The sequence below is a fragment of the Nomascus leucogenys genome, chromosome 20, assembly GCF_006542625.1.
Source record: "Nomascus leucogenys isolate Asia chromosome 20, Asia_NLE_v1, whole genome shotgun sequence".
Classification (NCBI taxonomy): domain Eukaryota; kingdom Metazoa; phylum Chordata; class Mammalia; order Primates; family Hylobatidae; genus Nomascus; species Nomascus leucogenys.
The window spans coordinates 44708328-44728572 of record NC_044400.1 but is presented as its reverse complement, the minus strand read 5'-3'; the positions used below and the strand labels follow the sequence as shown (position 1 = coordinate 44728572).

The 20245-nt window shown below is 39.7% G+C and overlaps 1 protein-coding gene across 10 annotated transcripts in view; it reads left to right on the top strand.

The window, feature by feature from the left end:
* LIMCH1 (LIM and calponin homology domains 1) overlaps window positions 1–20245 on the top strand; it is a 338444-nt gene that overhangs the window by 239573 nt on the left and 78626 nt on the right. For 5 of the 10 annotated variants that reach the window (XM_030801287.1, XM_030801286.1, XM_003258628.2 and 2 more), the window contains exons 5-8: window positions 2931–2961; window positions 5001–5111; window positions 12542–12737; window positions 18385–18637. In XM_030801287.1, the coding sequence (XP_030657147.1) occupies window positions 2931–2961; window positions 5001–5111; window positions 12542–12737; window positions 18385–18637 (591 nt within the window). Of the gene's footprint in view, window positions 1–2930; window positions 2962–5000; window positions 5112–11793; window positions 12183–12541; window positions 12738–18384; window positions 18638–19616; window positions 19884–20245 lie in introns of those variants that run through there. The other 5 variants (XM_003258624.3, XM_030801289.1, XM_030801290.1 and 2 more) reach the window with 3 other exon arrangements.

Sequence of the window (20245 nt, the reverse complement as noted above, 5' to 3'; positions counted from 1 at the left end):
CTTCCTTCTGCCTTCCCTCCCTTTTTAATCCTGTCTTTCCATCTATCTCCCCTTTTGTATTTCTTCTCCTCATTTTCTTTTTAATGTTTCCTTCACTTGAGTACTCTTATTTTCTTTAGGCAATACTTTGCCATCACATTCCCCCATGACCCTGGCATTTTTCATTCATTCATTCAACAAATGTTTGCTGTGCAGCTTGTATGTGTTAGATACTTTTCATCACTAGAGAAATAGAATGAACTCAGATAGCCAAGGTCTTCTGCTCATGTGGAGTTTACAGTCCAGTGTCAAGAAACGAGAAGCAAAGAAGTAAACAAAGAAGATCATTGCAGGAAGTGGTAAGTGCTGAGAAGAAAATAAAATGGAGTGAGAGGCAAAAGACAGTGGCCAGTCCCGAGGTGATTGAGGGTGGCTTCTCTGAAGTGCTGGCATTTCAGCTGAGCACTAACTGGAGGCTGAGACACAAATAGGAAGGAAGAACAGGCTGTGGGAAGATCTGTGGGGCGTGCAGGACAGAGAAAGAGCTGGTACAAAGGCAGGGGAAGAGGAATGACAAGCTTCATGTTTAAAAGAAAGAAAAGTAACTGGTGTGGTTGAAGGATAATGTGTAAGGACGTGTGGTGGGCATGGCAGTCCACAAGCAGAGTAGGATGTTGAACTCAGAATCATTACAGAGAAAAAACATTTTACTATATGAGTATTTCAAAGAACATAAAAAATTTTATTGTAAAATGATGCTATAAATTCACTTACAGTACGTAGAAAGTTGTTTCTAGTTTTAATAAGGAGTAGAGTATGGAATAAACTATCGGATTTCATGTATTTTTGATAAGTGATGCTGGTTTAATTTGGCACTGTGCAGGGAATGCTTGTAACATATGTAGATTTTGTAAACTAATGTAGTTAAAGTAGAACCGCTATATTTCTCTGTTGTCCCTCTGAGAGTTGAGCAGGACACAAAGAGGCACCCCATTGCCACCAATTACTAGCAGAAGCAGTAAGGTATAGGGATAGATCCCACAGAGGAGCTTTGGATGGTTTTCTAGAAGTTGTGTTTGAGAAAATACTCTTTCATTTAGCTTTCATGATAGGCAGTTTTTCTTGTGTGGTGTGTGTGTGTGTGTGTGTGTGTGTGTGTTTTTAGAAGAAACTTGAGTAGACCAAAAAAAAAAAAAAGGAAAAGCCTGCAAGTGATTACTGCATGTGTAATTTAGTGAACTCTACCTGTAATGGATGCCAGACAACCTTGATGGGAAATGAAAGTGTAATCTAGACAGGCACACAGCAAGTATTATTCCAAGGAATCAAAGCAACTGGATGAAAATGTTCTCAGGCTCTCGATTGCTCCCGAGTGTCTCTGTCAAAATTTGGAAGTATTTCCACATAATAGGTGGGAGTCATTCAACAAATATTTTGTGGGCTTCTGCTATGTACCAAGCATAATTTTTAGCATTGGGTTACAGTCTTAGTGAACTTTTATCATCAATGCAGAAAAAGCTTTATGTTCCCTATTCTCAATTTGTTTTCCATAAAAGTTTCAAGTCTTCTATAGATTTTTAAAAATCTGGTTTCTTTCTTAAATTAAAAACCCCAGCAGATTGGGAGGCCAAGGGGGGCAGATCACGAGGTCGGGAGATGGAGACCATCCTGGCCAACATGGTGAAACCCCATTTCTACTAAAAATACAAAAATTAGCTGGGCGTGGTGGCGCGTGCCTGTAGTCCCAGCTATTCGGGAGGCTGAGGCAGGAGAATCGCTTGAACTGAGGGAGGTGTGGGTTGCAGTGAGCCGAGATCGCACCACTACACTCCAGCCTGGCGACAGAGTGAGGCTCAGTCTCAAAAAACAAACAAACAAACAAAACAAACAACAACAACAACAAAAAAAACCCTAGCAGATATCCAAGCAGATAGGGACATCCCATTTTTTTCCTATTAAAAACAGAAACATGAAAACATTTTTTAAATCAAATCCAAACTGGACAATGCTTTCAATCTAAGTCCTTGTTGATGGGTTTATTTCCATGGTATACTACCTGTTTTCTGTTTCTTCAGATTTCAATGGACTTAGAATAGTCCACTTATTCATTAATATGTACTTTAGGTCAGTGTATGCTGCAATGAAGTAATCAGGGTCTAAATACTTCAAGGAATTCTTGACTGGTTTATATGATAGACTTACACTCCCTTCCCCCTCACTGAAGTTACTGTGGAAAAAAGAAGTGCAGTTTGTTTTTTCTAGCGTTTATTTGTTGACATGTTAAAAAAACTTTGAAGTAATTTTGCAGGAACTCTTATATTTCATTGTATGAATATTTTGAAGTAGCTTTTTTGATTATAGTTAGAGAGTAAACATGGGTGCATATTTGAGCATGCATGTGTGTATATTTGAACATAACAAGCATATTTTCCTGCTTATGGCTTATTCCCAATGCTAATTTATGTCCAGAGCAGAAAAGAACAAATATTTGGATAGGATTGCTTCTTGAACACATATTTTCAGGTCTGTCTAATTAAATAAGGTTTCAGACCTGTGTTAAAAATCCTTGCATGAAGATTTTGGAAGTGCAGTCGGATTTCAGTTTGACAGTGGTCTATAATCAAGGCAGAATCTTCAATGGTTAATCTTCGAGAACACAGCTATGAACAGTCCCAGTTCTGATCGGACTTTTTCTATTTCCAGACATTATAAAGCATCATCTTTTTATAGCGTACTGTGGAACTTTAATCCCACCTTGTCCTTCTACATTTTGTTTTCAAGTAACTTTATTCAGTGCCCAGAATCACAAAACTTAAGCCTTAAAAAGTAATACATTCTTCTGATTTCATTATATATGTTAGCTTCAAGTACATCTTAGTGGCATTTAAGGAAAGGTCACAGTTTAGAATCTGCTATTCTGACAATATTTTCTTTTCCCTTTCCTTGACTAGGAGCCTTGATTATAGTAGGAAGCTGAAAAATGTAAGTGTTTTAACTTCCAAACTTGTATCTTTGATGGTTCAAGGGTAAAATTTAGCTAAATTCAATGCTTCTCATATGCCTTGCTGGAAAAAGTCCTTAGAAAAAAAGTATATGTGTATTTCATAGAATAATTAATGACCATGATAGAAATAAAAATAGTAAATTGTGTATGTGTTGGGCTGGGGTGGTGGTGGTTCTCTTATTTAGATAAGTGCTCAATCCAGAAATAAACAAGTGAAAGCTTGTGCTCTGTTTATGATTCAGTTTCTTAAACACAAAATGATCAGGCTCAATACTAACATTAGCCCCTTTCCATTTGTAGGCACAGATGGGATTATTAAATTAAGCAGTTTGGCAAATTGTTGTAGGGTAAGAGCTGCATAATATGAATAGTGTTGACTGCCATGGGCCTGTACTCTGTGTATTTTGTTCTCCTTTTAATCTTTTGCACTTTTATTAGTACTTGCCAAAATGAACTTTTTGTAGATCTTATTTTCAAAAGGCAAGTATGTTAGTGCTGTTTTATTTTCAGTTTAGACTGAGGAATGAAAGAAGTTACATTCTTCATCTAAAATTTTAAAATTGGCTGAAACCTCTTTTTAAAAAAATTTTCCTAGGTGCTATTTCATAGAATAATTAATGACCATGATAGAAATAAAAATAGTAAAAAATGATTGACATTTTCATTCTTACCTTCTTGTTCCTCCTCTATAAAACTAGAGGTATACACCATTTTTCATCATAAAATTTTAAACAAATCAGAAAACCTTTAACCTAAAACACAGCAGTCTATTTTCCATTCCCCCGTTATACCTTTTAAGATAGCCTCATACTCTCAGCACACATTAGTTATTTTATGGTCCTAGTTAATGTCCTGACATTTGAATCTCTGGAAATTTATTTGTAAGCAATCAGTTCAAAAAGATGTTCTGGAAGTTTCGAGGGATTCATGAAGTAAAATTTTCCCACAGAGGTAGAAAACAGAATCACCTCTTAGCATCAGTGCACATAACCATATTTTGGGTCTGTCGCCAGCTGGACTCATGTAACTATATCATGTTGTCCGAAGCATTTTCTGGCCTACCAAGTAGAAGGAGGCACAATAAGTACTTCCCAGCCTGGCTGAAGCAATAAGACAGAATGTGAAAAGAAAATACTCATCTTAACTTCTACACGGGCCTCAGATCCCTGCAATTCAGTGAGAAGAAGCTCATCTTCAGCTGACTCTGCTGGGTTTCATGGGAAGTGAATGTAAAGAGGATTTGCTTTTGTGGACAGTTTCTTCGGAAATACAGAACAAAATTAACTTGGGACCGTAGCTTCAGACCATTGAATACTCATAGGCATTCTTAAATATCCAAAGTTGTTTATTGGTAGCAAGCCTTGTCAAGGCTCAAAATTTCCCATCTCAGATTAATGGGAATCTAACTATACCCCAAAGCTAGGTATCTGCAGATCATATTCTTCATGACACTGCTTTCTTTTGACTTTAATTAGATATATTATGTTGATCCTATGTTGGGAACCACTAATTAACCTTTATCACTTGTTTGGGAGTTTTTTTTTTTTTTTGCCATTGGCCTTAGCAGAACCTCTGTGCCCACAAGTAGAAATTATGGGCCTTCAAAAGCACCTTTCTCAAAAGGAATTGACAGTCTCTTTCATTGCTTCTCTGGATAAAGATCCCAAAGCATTTTTGAAAAATGTTGCTGCCTAATTGTGAAACCTTCACTACATAAAAAATAACGTTGGTGGATTTTTCCTTCTTGCTGTCTTAGAGATCATTTCCTCACAACCTAACTTTCCCTAACACTGGAGTCGTTTTAACTACTGAACCATGTTTGTGTTGACTGACATGGCACTGGGTTCTTATTAAAGTGATTTTACATTTAATGGATACCTCATGGGTGGTGGTTTTTTAAAATCGATGTAAATCAGCGCTTTCCTTCCTGCCTTCCTGTTAGTGGTGCATTATTGACTCCTTAGTTTAAACATCATTCTTGAGGGAAAAATCTGCTCTTGTGCGTTTTGTTCCACAGGTATTAGTTACCATTTACTGGCTGGGAAAAGCAGCAAACAGCTGCACATCCTACAGCGGAACAACACTAAACCTGAAGGAGTTTGAAGGATTGTTGGCTCAGATGCGAAAGGTAACTTGGCTTTTCTTCTTTATCCCATAAGCGTTAGACAAGGTGGGAAAGCTACATACACATTTGCTTGTTTTTAAGATTACTAGAGTACTGGGTTGTGGAATGGTATGAGCTAAAGATATGCACTCAAGGAAACGATCACTTGTCTTACCAATGACGTCTTTGCCTCATGCATCTCACACCTACCTGCACTTTCATACCCTTCAGAGAACAGGAGTTCTGAGCTCCATCCAACTTTTTAATTCCAAAAGAGCAAATTAAATCTGTCAGTATATGCCTTTGTATGCCAAGACGCTCAGTGCTTGTTTTCTTGGGGGAATAATGCTTGAATTAAACAATGCAGTATTATGCAAAAATGAAGACTCTCTCTGCACTTTTGTGCTAAAGGGCATTTTGCTTACCCACTGGGGCCTTGGTGTGGGTGAGGTAATGTGAGCCAAGCTCTTAACCTTGGCATACACTCTGGACAAGCCGGGATACATTAAATGCATTCTCCTCTAACATGTGCATGTTATGGCCACTGTTTTTGAATGACATAGGAATTTGGAAAAAATTTCATACATTGTTAAAAGCTTCATTTGTTTCTTTGAGTATAGAAAAGACTGACCTAAGGTAGGGATTTGTCAAGGAAACAGTTGGATGTTTCATGTGTACTTGACTGAATGTTTCATCTGAAGGCCCAGCAATATACAACTCATACAAATGGCTAGTACATAGTGTTACCCAGGAGAGGCCCTCCCAACCCACCTTAGTGAACAGGTAAGGCTTATTTATAATGGACCTCCATGCACTTTTTTTAGTTTTTTTATTTTTTTGAGATGGATTCTTGCTGTGTCACCCAGGCTGGAGTGCAGTGGCGCGATCTCAGCACACTACAACGTCTGCCTCCCAGATTCAAGTGATTCTCCTGCCTCAGCCTCCCGAGTAGCTGGGATTACAGGCAGCTACTACTAAGCCTGGCTAATTTTTGTATTTTTAGTGGAGACAGGGTTTCATCATGTTGGTCAGGCTGGTCTTGAACTCCTGACCTCAGGTGATCCACCCACCTTGGCCTCCCAAAGTGCTGAGATTGCAAATGTGAGCCACCACACCGGGCCCCTCCAGGCATTTTGGATAAAGTCCACATTAGAGGACAAATAATTGAGGCCTTACTCTTCCTCATTTCTCTAGCATGCAAAATAAATGAACTAGAAACATTCAGTTCCTTGCAATTTTTCTTTTAATACTGAAAGCAAGAATTGGTTTCAATTTTCTAAACGTTTATTTTCCTTTCCTTAAATTAAAGCTAATGGTCCTGATAGTTCTTCACATTTGGCTAAGGCCAGTCTGGCTCATGTATTTATAAATGGCCAAAGCTTTCATATTGGTTATAACGCACATACACAAAGTACTTTAAGCTGAATTCCTTTAAAAATAAAATAAACACAGACACACAATGAAGCACAGCTCATTGCTTCTCAGTCTCCCCTCTTATTTGCCCTTTAATTTCTCATCTAACATCCAGTCTAGATTTGAGAAGTCTAAATGTTTATTGTTTTTATATTAAATTTGAACTTGAATAATAATAGATGGGTCATCAAGCTCTGTCTCACAGTTCCCCTGCTAGATTCTGTTGGAATCTGATTTATTTTCATGATTGACATTTCTTACTACTAGTCCAGCTCCTGTAGAATCTGAGCAGCTATTGGTTTCTTCAACTCTCCTAGCTTCTCTTTCTACAGTAGTTTCTTCAACTGCTGTAAAATGACCTGTTGTTAACAGCTGTTACCCTTTTTGTTGAATGTAGATAACATCACAGGACATGGTGGAGTAAGTAGTATCCCTGGATACATGACTCTTAGCAAAAATGGCCAGCCATGATACTGCCATATCTCCATCTAGAGAGAAAATGACTTGAACTTCACTGGACTATCCAAGCACCTGGAAATACTAGTTTTATATGTAATATATATAATCTCATTTTGTCAGTTAGGATTGGGTTCAGCAGGGAAACATAAAAGCCTCAAAACAACAGATAAAATAAGATAACAATTTTATTTCTAATTCACATAAACGAGACATGGACATGAGCAGTCCAGGGCTGATGTGGGGTTCCATGTCTTTTCACCAACAGAAGGCCCAAGCTTCTTTGTCTTTTCGTACCAACATTCTCAACCCACGGCTGTTCACCTGCTGATCCAAGATGGCTGTTCAGGCTTTAGCCATCATGTCCACATTCAGCCAAGAGAAAGGAGGAATGGCGGGGAGAAGATTCCATGCTCTCCCTTTAAACACACCTCTGGGAAATTACACTCTACACACATACGTACATCTTACAGACTTGAACTTGGTCATGCACCTGTACCTAGCTGCAAGCAAAGACTTGGGAAAAGTAGACTTTATTTCAGCTAAAAACTGTAGGCATTTTTATTAGGAGAGCAGATATTGAGGGCAACTGTAATCTCTTCTGCACATATGCAGGCTGAAATAAATTTGAAATTAACCTTTTTTCTTTCACAAAGGAGATTATCCACAAATTTTTATGTTCATTTTTCTAGTGGGTGAAATGTGCATAAAAATGATTCACTAGGGTGCAACTTGTTAAGTTCTGTAGTAAAGGTGACCCAGGTAGAGCCCTTGGCATAAAGTCTGGCATGTAGTAGGTATTCATAGATTGCTGCTACTGCTGTATTTTTTTTTTAAAGGATCTCTGAAATCATAGTGACAGTGGCCTTTCACTGAGACTAGATATGTGAGAAAAGTCCTTCCAAAGGAAGTGGCACTTCAGCTGAACAAAGAGGATTTACTACAAGAATATTAAGATGGAAGGGACACCCATGGGGACGAGGGTGGCTCTGGAGATTTCAGGATCTTTCTCTCATCTCTTATCTCTCCTTAAACTCATTCTTTCTTCCTATAGGCAAACATTCCCTTATAACAGGGAGCGTGGCCATTATCATCCCCAGGATTACTTGCTTCTAGCTCCTTGCCCAGAAAAGCAAGGGAATTCTTTCCCCTGGCCCCAGGTGTAAAATTCCTAGTAATGTACCCTGGCCCCATGTGGACCTTATTCTTGAAGCAGTCACTGTGATCAGGGGCAAGTGATACCATGACTGGCCCAGGCTACTCCTGTTTCATGGGGTGAGGGGTATTACAGGAAGAAAGGGAAAAGGGGAGGGAGCAGGGTGGGCAGGCAGATGCAAGATCTCTGCCTAAAAGTGCAACCATCTCAATTTCTAGTCCCTCAACCCACCTTACGTTTTTTTCATGATACTTATCATCCAACTTTGTATTCATTTGTGTTTTTCTGTGTATTTTTTGTCTTCTCTACTGGAATTTAAGGCCCATGAAGGCAGGGTATTTGTTGATTTTCCTGGAATGTCGTGAACCAGAACAGTGCCTGTCACACAGAAGATGCTCAGTAGATACTTGTGGAATGAACAGCTTCCACAACCAGAGGGTGGTGGGTGGAGAGTGGCTGAGCAGGCTGGAAAAGTAGAACCCTAAAGCCCTCTAGATCAGGGTGAGCCACCTTACAAATCACAAAGGGAGCAGAAAATGTTGAGCGGTAAAAGAGAAGCATCTGGAGTTTCTCAGAAACTATTAAGTCATCCACTAGTCTTAGCTGGTTCTTGTTATGTCTGAGAAAGGGGGATAGGAGGAAGATGAGTAAAATAATCCCAAAATTTCATGAAGCTAGTAGTTCTGTCCCCTTCATTAACATACCTTAACTAGAATAACTCAGTAGCAGTTAGCAGAAGGGACAGATTCTAGATGAAAAGCAGAGACAATGTTAATTAGAGCCCAAGAAAGGAGAATGTAGATGTGCTAGTCTCTGTTGGTTTATATATTCTACTCGCCATCAGAAGCTTCACTTTAAGTGACCAGAAAATGAGATATGGTGACTTGATGGGAACCAATAGAATTGTCCATCCAGCTGATATCCTCATTTTTATTTCTGGCTGAAGAGCCAGCCTGTCACTTCACCCTGAGCTTCCTAGGGATGAGCTTGGCCAAGCACAGCCCTGGGTGGCCTGGTTTTCACTGTTCAAACTGGCCATGCCATTCAGCTCCCAGCTCTTGCACTTGGTCCAAGGTTTGATTCTTGGCTTTCTACACAGCCATGAATATAACAGCCTTTCTGTTTTTCCTTCCCATAACTAGCTGTGAGAAAGCAGCTAACGCTCCAAGAGGCATGTCGACTTTCTCCTTTCTTCTCCTGTGGTTTGTAGGGTAAGGGTGGGGAAGACATGTGGGCCTGTGGGGAGCCTTTCTGATATTATTTTCTTGAAAGCCTAGTTGTGTAATGGCTGCACCAAGGAGCTTGTAGTTGTGTCACTTCCAGATGTGACCAGCGGTCCAGCTCCCTAAGTGTCTGCCTTCCCTGATGGTAAATTAGGCTCAAGACATCTAGACATGGGATATAAATGAAGAAAGAGATAGAGAAGTATCAGGATGTGTGGAAAGTTGTATCCTTAGCTACATTTATAAATGTTTTATGATTTGTATATATTGAAATTTACCTACTTGAGAGAATAAATTGTAGTAATTATAACTATAGCTGACACTTTTAGAGTAGTTGTTCTGTAATAGGCATTTTTCTGAATACTTTCCATATATGAACACATTTAACCCTCCCAGCAACTCTGAGATTAGTCCCATTTTACAGATGAGAAAACTGAGGTCTGGAGAAATGAAATAACTTGCCTGAGGTCACAGCTGGCAAGGGGGTGGAGCCAATATTTAAACCCAGCCAGTCGGGATTCGGGGACCATTCTCTTAACCATTACCCTAAACTCCCTCTCTTGTGCACTAATCATGCTCCATATAACATTTCAGTCAACAGTGGACAGCATATACACAGTGGTCCTAGAAAATTAAAATTCAGGTTGAATATCCCTAATCTGAAAATCTGAAATCCGAAATGCTCCAAAATCCAAAACTTTTGAGCAAAGACATGACTCTGAAAGGAAGTGCTCACTGGAACATTTTGGATTTTGGATTTTCGAATTTGGGATGATGCTGAACTGGTAAGTGTAATGCAGATATTTCCAAATCCAAAAAAGTCAAATCCTGAAAGCTTTTGGTCCCAAGCATTTGGATAATGGAGACTCAATCTGTAGCACATTTTTACTGTATGTTTTCTATGTTTAGGTATGTGTAGATGCACAAATACCATTGTGTTGCAGTTACCTACAATATTCAGTACAATCACATGCTGTACAGCTTTGCAGCATAGGAACAATGAGCTGTACATATAGCCTAGGTGTGTAGTAGGATCGGCCATCTAGGTTTGTGTGAGTACACACTATGATGTTTGCACAACAATGAAATCACCTAATGACATATCCCTGTCATTCAGCAACACATAACTGTATTTATAGTTTTGTGATCTAGTCATAATAGCATTTAGCTGAGGATCATAATCCAGGTTAGCATCATCTACAGAATAAGGAGGCAGTAAGTGTCTAGTAGTAGAGAAGATGCTGATGGTGGAACTGTAACTGTACCAAAGATGATCAAATATTTTCAGCTATACCGTTTGGGATTTGGAGACAGAGTCCTATGTTAGAATCACAGCTTTGCCACTAACTGTGTGACCTCAGTCAAGTTACTTAACCTCTCTGATTCTTATTTTTCTCTTCTCTAAAATAGGGATAATGCTAACCATGTTGTAGGATGAGTGGTTGTGAGGATTAAGTAACATAACATGCAAAAAGCATCGAGTATAGCTGCAGACACATAATAAGTGTTCAATGAAAGTGACCTTTGTTTTTAGCCATTTGGCCTATTCTCAGTAGGTAAATAATCCAAGATAATTACTTGCATTTCCAAAGAAATTAAATATGAAACCATATACAATTTGGGTCTATAATTTTCAGTGAGTCATAAGTTCTTCCTTTTCCAGCTAGTCAGGCCTGGCTTTTGTTCAAGTCCTGGTTAACTTTTGACCTAAGAGTAAGCTACCTTAATTTCCATAACTGGAATTTCTGCCTTCCTCTGGAAGGTCATGCCGGCTCTACGCACCGAGGCCATTTGACAACCTATTCTTCAGGGCATTAATCAGTCCTCTGTCTGGAGGCTGCAGGGTACTCCTCTCAGTCCTGCCCTTGTCCTCTTGCCCACTCCCTTCTCTTGATGCAAAGCTGTGTGTGTCTTGTAAATTACAGCCACTCCGTCCCCGCCAAAGGGCCTCCTGCTGCGGAGTATGTCAGAGGCTCAGGATATAATTGATAGAAGCAGCCAGCAAAGGCACTTCCTGCAAAGGCATTGGCTCCCATGGGCATCCTAGACAGTTTAGACCAGTTTCCAAAAGTGCTAACATGAAGAATATTTATTTTTCCTTTCTATTGGGAATGCAGAGGAGACTTTCGCGAGCATCCCAGGGAATCTACAGTGTGGCATTCCAGTCTTTGCGGATGAGAACATGCCTCTCTGCCAGTGTTATCCATGGTCCTAATTTTAAGCGACAGTCTGGATGATATTAAATTGAGGTTTATCTTTGAGTGACCAGAGTTATTTTTGTTTTAGTCAGCCTGGACTATTGTAATTAATGCTAAGACACTGGCGGGAACAAGGCTTTTATTATAATACGAGGGTGAGGATGGCTTTGACTGACCTTTCTTCTGCTGGAGTTTCAGTGTTTTAGTATGTGCTGCTTGTGCTGGAAAGAATTTATAATCACAGGCTGTCAAAGACAGCCATTGTTCTCCCTGCTCTGAACATGTGGGTCAGCCACAAGTGCTTTCAGCTCCCCCAGCGCCAAGAGCTGGCTGAGAGCAAGAGCATGCCTGGATTCTTCTGAGGCATCAGGAAAAGCGTTTTGCATATTTTTCATTGCCTTTTTTTTTTTTTTTTTTTTAAACTTTTTGCCTCAGAAAGACAGCTCCCTTTCAGAGCAGGAATTTCCCTTCAAGGTAGCAGGAGATGAACGCGTGCTGCTCCAGGATTTTACAGAACTGATTCTGCAGCAAAGACAAATGCTGCCTGTATTTGCCAGATAGTATAAACAGGAGCAAAAGTTGCACAGCTAAACCAGGGGCTCATTCCCAGGACAGACATGCAGTTATGGATTCCGAAAGACAAGTCAAGGTTAAGGTTTTGGTTTTTCGTTTTTGTTTTGAACTATCATTGTACTGTTGTGAATCCAAACTTTGTGATCCTTTCTTCTAATTCTTTCTCTACTCTTAAAAAAAAAAAAAAAAACCTAGGAAATATGAGTTATTTGGGGATTTTTTTAAAAAACGTTGTGCATGATTTTCTGATTGGGAAAGTTGCAGCAAAGGAGTCTCCAGGACTTTTGAAAGATGATTGATCCTGTAACTGGTTGCCACAACCTTCCCATTCTGATGTGATATGCGGGGGTTTTTTTGGAGACCACTGGAGACCCATCTTCCTGATAGTGTAGGCTAGAATTATGTCTGTAACCCTTTGATTTTCTTTTCGGACAGGAGACTGATGACATTGAAAGTCCTAAACGCAGTATCCGAGACAGTGGCTATATCGACTGTTGGGATTCCGAGCGCAGCGACTCCCTCTCTCCTCCTCGCCACGGCAGAGATGATTCCTTCGACAGCCTGGATTCCTTTGGCTCTCGCTCTCGGCAGACGCCCTCACCAGATGTAGTCCTCAGGGGAAGCAGCGATGGTAGGTTGGAGTCTTAATAAACTTTCCATCTTGGAATTAAACATTTGCAGGGGCTGCACTGCGCCTGGCAGAGGGTCGGGCACTGGGAAAGCAGGCTCCATATCCACCTTGCTGGAACTTAGTAATTCTATAAACTGGCAGAAAAAAGAAGTCTTTGAATGTTGTTTTTCATGGTCCTTAGAATTTTGGTTGGCTTTGCCAGGAGTTTATTTGAGCACTGCCTCAGTGAGCATATCTTCTGTTGGAAAATGTGTTACATCATTCCTCCCTTGGACTCAGTGAATCAAGACACTGTGCAGACCATTAGCTCATAAAGTGTGCTGGAGGTTTATATACTCTGGGCATGAGGAAGGGAAATGTTTGAGTGAGTACCACACTATATAAGTGAAAATGGATCAACTTCCAGTAAACTGGAAATGAACTGCACACACTTAGAAAGTTCTGAAGCCTGGATTGTGCAACTTTAATTGGCATGTTTTTTGGCAATCTGTTTGATGCTTATGATACCTGACTGGTATAGCTAGCACGATGCAGGTGGCCGTTAATGTATAGTGCACAACCCAGGCTGCCTGCTTGTTCTGAAGCTGGGATTGATTTAAACCCTATGGGTTTTATATCACTTGGAAGAAATGATCATTTTTCTTTACAAAAATGTGTAATCATGTAACTTGATATACACGTAATGCCTATTTTTCAGAAGCTATTTGTCTTACTTATCTTGTGCCTTTGTACTTTTAGAAGGAAAGATGGTTTGGTTCTACGTATTCTACATATATAAACTTGCAGAAAAACATGAGGGCTGGTGGGGAATTTTTAAATTGTTTCTTTTTTTAATGTATTGCTTGGTTGATGCTACTATATCTAGCTAATATATCTTAAGCCTACTCTGAGATCAGAATTATCTTCTGTAGCTAAAAGATCCCTTCCAGCTATAAAATTCTGTTACGAAAATACTTGACTATTTAATGTGTCCAGGATCTAAGTTAATTCCTTGGTACACAGTATTTCATTTAGTCCTCAGCTGAGATTTTAGAGATACTCACTCAGTATCTCATTCAACACTCCCACAGAGCTGTGAGACACTGCTTATCCTTACTTCACCAATGAGCCTTTGAGAAGTTAAGTAATCATCTCAACATTTACAAGTTACAAAAAAAATCACTGTCAGAAAGTAGCATAACAACGTTAGCTTTAAGAAGTGTGAATGCAGAATCTATGCTCGTAAGCTTAATTTACCCACACTTCTTTCTCTTTGCCTAATAGATGTTTTATTCTGGAATGACTGCAACTAATGCTTTTGTTTAGGACTTAAACTTTCCCGCAAATAGTTTAACCTTGGGGCCACATAGTATGCGACTCCTAAAGAATTCCAGGGTGCATTGTGAGCCTCTTGCAAAGCGTTTCTAAAATGTTATATGTCATCTTAAGTGCCCCCCACACTATTAGAAGTTAAATACCAAGTTCACAATCTAACTGAGCTTTAACATAACCAAAGAGTAGATTTACTTTTTCCAAAACATATCTTAACCAAACGATTTCATACATATTATTTTGATTAGTTGTTTTAAGTTATTGCATTTTCTTCATCCTGTTTTTTTCTTAACTGGTAATGTAGATTATCATTATTTATCATTACCAGCTTTGGGGCGTTCAAAGTTTAAACCAATCACATCTTGAAGGATTGGAGGTGGTGATTACTAATATCGTACTAATATATATGAAGTACAATTTAGTTTGCAGCAATTAAAATTGATAAGCTAGAGTGTTTTTATGAATGTTTTCTCCATCCAAAAAAACATGAAATTAGAGCTTCACAAACACCATCCATGAAAGAGCTTCTTATACACAGATTTTACCAATCAACCCGACACCTTAAGGCTTATGTTCTTGTAAACTAATCAAGACCTAATGAGATTCTTAAAGAAAAACAACACATGTATTAATCTGCCATTTAAAATGTAGTATAATTTTAGCCAAATAGATGTTGGGTTTCATAAGCGTTTATAGTATGTTTTTAAATGGTGCTAATTAAGAAGATTGCTAGTCCTAATAAACACTTCCAAATTTGAAAAAACTTGTTTTAAGTCTTGAGAATTTATTTCCTAGGACTCACAATCAATTGGGGAACATCTTACCATGAAATTATTCAACTCTATGTTGGGCCAATATAGACATCTTTCATTTTATTATTATCCACTCCCACTAATTCATTCAATAAAGATAATCAAGGGCCATACTCACAAGAAGGATCATGATTCTGTGGGTTGGACACACAGAGCTACCTGGTAGGATGCCGTAGATCCCAGGGTTGATTCAACCAATCTGTCTTGCTAGACAGGTGCCCAATTTCTCCCCCAGCATTAATAGCACTCTTATGAGTCCACTTAATGGGCTTCATTGAAGAGGAAATAACAAAACCCTCTACCCAGATGTTTTCAAAATTAAGAACATATTTTGTAAATATGCATTAGGTTAAATGAACAGTCTAATGTTTTATATCAAAGATGTGCTGAGGGAGGGAAACAAGCAATGAGAGAAATCAAAGTGCTAGAGGAAGATTAAAAAGCAAAGGGTTGGGGGTGTGTATGGCAAAGATACAAAAAAAAAAAAGAAAGGCCTCCAGTTACTGAGAGAAAAATGTAGACCCATGGAAAGGAAGAATCAGACTTTGATAAAAAGAACATCATTGGCCAGGCACAGTGGCTCACGCCTATAATCCCAGCACTTCGGGAGGCTGAGGGGAGCGGATCACCTGAAGTCAGGAGTTCAAGACCAGCCTGGCCAACATGGTGAAACCCCATCTCTACTAAAAATACAAAAAATTAGCTGGGCATGGTGGTGGGCACCTGTAATTCCAGCTACTCGGGAGGCTGAGGCAGGAGAATCACTTGAACCTGGGAGGCGGAGGTTGCAGTGAGCCGAGATCACGCCATTGCACTCCAGACTGGACAACAAGAGTGAAACTCCATCTCAGTAAATAAATAAATAAATAAATAAATAAATAAATAAATAAAATAAAGAACAACATCATCACATGCTAGATTACATTCTCCTAACAACTCTGGACATAAATGGAGAAGCCACCTTAGTAAATTTCCATGTTCACAGGGAGAAGCGAAGTCAAAACTTTTGAGGTGTCAGCCTCAAAAGAAGACTCTGACAGTTCCCAAGGGTATACTGGGCCGGCCACCTCCTAGGTGCTTTATGTCATCTCATTTAATTCTTGTGACAACATGTGATACCTGTGTTATCACCTCCATGTATCCCATGAGGACCCTGAAGTATAGAAGATTTAAGTGTCCCAGGGTCACACAGCTAGTAGGTGGTAGAGCTGAAGTTTTAGACCCTGGTCTCTAAATCCATAAACCTATACTTCTTTCAACTGAGCTACTCTGTCCTGGAGCATTTGCAAGGCTAATATTTCTTGAAGTGTCTGAGACATTCACCGAAGAATAACTGGGGGAAAAAGTGATTTGCTTATGTTGTTAGACAACATATTTGGAGACTTTCACTCAGTATATCATAGATAATATAAATAGATATCTATATATATGTGTGTGTATAGATGCTATACACAAATGGGATTCATAGATTATAGGATTTTAGAATTGAGGGACCTGAGACAACTCTAATCCATCACTAAGCTTTCATAGTTGATTGAAGAATCATTTGCTTTATTTGTTCAACAAAGTGCAGCACTTCTCGTAATCAGAACACTTTTATCAGGGGACATTTTCCCAAGACAGGTGTGTCACAGAGGAAAGAACTTTGGGAGTCAAGAGAACAGAAAGTAGAGTTTCAGAACTGTCACTAACCAGCCCTGCAGCAGGGGTTCCTAGAGTGTCTCTGAGCCTCTGTACCCACCTTTATAAAATGGGGTAGTATCAAATGGGGAAACAAATTTAAGAGTTTAGTAAGGTAAGGTAGTGTTAGTATTTGCTTATAAAGCAATTCACAGGGGGCTCTAAACGTTTCATTATGATACTGAGACAGATATACTTATTTAAAGACCAGGTGGAAAGGAGCTAAATTGTGAGTCAAATACTGTACTAATAAGTAATGAAATGGTCAAAACTTCAGAAGGAGGACTGAAAGCATGTGGCATGAATAATTCGTAAACTGAATATTTCATCTGCAACAATGAACAACTTGTTTATGGTCAATGCCTTTAACGTTTACAGTCTTTTAAAAGCCATTATATCATTTAACCTCCGGGGCAAATCATTTTATTTCTATTTTACAGAAAAGGACAGTCAAGTGTGTTAGAGACAACCCTCGGACCCCCAGCTCATTTCTGACAGATCCAGAACTATTGTGACATAAAGAGTAGCCAGCATCTATTAAGCACTTACTCTGCCCCAAGCACTGTACCAATAGTTTTATATGTATCTGGTTCTTCCAACAGCTGTGAAGTAGGGATATTATTATCCTCATTTTATAAATTGGGAAACTGAGGCTTAAAGTGCTGATGTAACATATGTAGAGTCTCATGGCTAATGAGCAGCAGAACTCAAAAGGAAGTGGCTCTGACTTAACACCAACCTTCTCCGCCAGGATGCCACATCTCCTGGCTCTTAGTTTAAGGCTCTTTTCTTAAGAGTAAATAGGTATATATTTTATTTGTTACCAACATAGTTGAATAATCTTGTAATGCTGTCATTGATTGTTTTCAACCAGCATTGAAATGGTGGCTGCTTATATGGCAGTGTTTGTTGGAATGATGGCTTCATACTACTAGATCCTAGAAATCTAATAAGATGAGAGTCAGGAAACAAGAATGCAATATAATTATTGGGGCTTTTGTCCAACAAATGGCCGATGTTGGGAACATTGAATTCCTTTGCATTGTCTAAAACACTCTAAGCCAAACCAACTCTTTTATTCATCAGATAATCTAAGGATGCCCACTGTGTACAAAGGCAATGGCATAATAACTATAAAAACTATAAAGCCCTTATTCTCAAAGTACAGGGTAGAACGTGTAATGTGCCAGAAGGAAAGGTAAGATCATGGGGGCATAGGGTTCACAGGAAGAACAGATTGCCTCCAGCTGTGGGAACCAGGAAGAGCTCCCATGCAGAGGAACAACTTGAACCACTTCCTGGAAGGCAAACCCTTGGTATAATCCAAATTGATCACTTTTCTGAGTTCCTGTTGTTCTTCTCCGTCTGTGCTTCTTGATTATAACTTAAATTCTCTAGGTATGTTATGGGTTGGTTAAAGATGCCTCAAAGACAAAATGCTTCATAATTTTTATTTGCTGGAGTATCTAGCATAGTGTAAGACATGCAGCAGGGGCTCAGTGAAAACTTCATTGGTTAATTCCTGTGTTCTTCTTTTGAGAGTAGCAGAATCTCAGGAGGCATATAATCCTATTGCAGATGTGTTGCTAATTGTAATTCTCAGATACAGTTAGGCTTATGTCTGTATTTTTTAATTTTGCCCTTGTCGGGTTTTTTTCCTGATTTTTTTCCTTCTTTTCCCAGAGTGGAGTAATCTACATGGATCCTTTAGATTTGTTAAGTGAATGATTTAAGAAGGAATCCTCAGAACCCCCAGATTGAACCACATCCCTAATGCATGCTTAACATTGGGAACTTTCTGCTAGCCTAACACACTTTCTCAGCACCCATCCTCTCTTCCCCAGGGAGAGGAAGTGACTCTGAATCCGACTTGCCTCATCGGAAGCTGCCGGATGTGAAGAAGGATGACATGTCTGCACGGCGGACTTCCCATGGTGAGCCGAAATCAGTAGTGCCTTTTAACCAGTACCTCCCGAACAAAAGCAATCAGACGGCCTACGTCCCCGCGCCTCTGAGAAAGAAGAAAGCAGAGCGTGAGGAATACCGCAAGAGCTGGAGTACCGCCACCTCCCCCCTGGGTGGGGAGAGGCCCTTCAGGTAAGGCCTTTGCGCCGCTGCCCTCTTCCTGGCTTGGGCATGAGTGGTTTGGGAACTGCAGCTCCTGGACAGGAATGAGGTTACATGACCAATTCAGAACTTTGATGGAAGATTACAGATGGAGGTGGGTGGGACAGATCTTTGGAGAGAGCTTGTGAGGAGAAAATAGAAGCTTTGTTAGTGCGCCTAGAACAGTGCCTGGCACACAGTAGGTATTCAGCAACTACTTGTCTAAATAAGCAGATTTCTGAGACCAATTCTGTTGATAGGACTTTGAGAGCAAATCTGTCATCCATGTCCTTCTGCGGAGACTGCTTGACTCCCAATCCTGTCAGATTAGGCGTAGAAAGATTCCTATCTTTATGCAAAAAGATGTTTTAAAAATCTAGGCTTAAATTAACTTGATATAAGCTCAAATATGTGATGCCTTGAATGTGGTTCACAATCACCTATAGAAATAGTCATAATAAATGGATTTCTCATCTCTTTAGAGAAACAGTGTTTTAATCTCTGATTATGCTTTTGTATTTATTCATTTATTCAGCAAGTACTTATTGAGCATCTACTATATGCTAGGCATTGGAGACCCAATAACAAATAAGGCAGAGTCCCTGCCTTCAAGAATCTTACAATAAAATAAACTTGTCTAATAGTCCATCTGTACTATTATTTTGCATTGAATAAAGATGTTATTACAATTTTTAATTTGCTGAACAAACTAATGAATTTTATCTTTCCAGCAGAAAAGGTTTTTGCCTTTCATTATCAAGTCTGGGATAACTCTCAATGTTGTGGGTATGATGCATTGTATGAGTTAAATGGTTGCGTTGAATTTTCTTCATGTTATCAGGATTATATTGTGCGCTATGACTTCCTTTTCTAAAGTGAAAAGTAGTATCAGAATAATGGGGAGATGACATGGGGTCTGCTTCCCAGCCCAGTCTGTTAGTTTGGTAAACCATATTGTCCAACTCACTAGCTTTCCTGAAACGATAGAGGAAGAGGGGAGTGAAGTGGGGTCTGCTGGTGAAGACGATCCAGTTGGCCAAATGAATCCTGGTTGGAAGTCTTCCGATGGTGGGTGTGAATTACCCGACGGCAGTGGTAAGGAGCACCCTTCTTCAGAAGGGGCTGTGGTGGCACCAGCTCCCAAGTCTGAAGAAAAAGATGCTGCTGAGATCCAAAAGCGCAAAAGGCTAGAGCAAGCTGGAATCAAGGTCATGCCAGCAGCACAGCGCTTTGCCAGGTCAGCTCTGGGCTGAGGGCTGGCCCGGCTGGCTTTCTGCATGCCTGGGGGGGTTGGAATCTGTCTAGAGAGTTGGAGTTTTCATCGGATTTTTCCACTTCCCGCTTTTCCTGTTGCATCACTGTTCCCTCCTCTGAGCACATAGATGATAGTCTTTGCCTTAAGGCATGTCTCTGCTAAGTACCTCCTGGGTATTTTAAATGAAGGTGAAGAGTGAGCTCCTCACTTCTGGGTGCAGACCTTGTCTTTGTCATGTATTTGTGGTCAGTCATGTGTGGGCTGCAGGATTTACCTAGCAATAACATTGTATTTTTCTATTGTTTGTGGCTTGTTAATTTTCACGCTACTCCTAAATGGCTCAT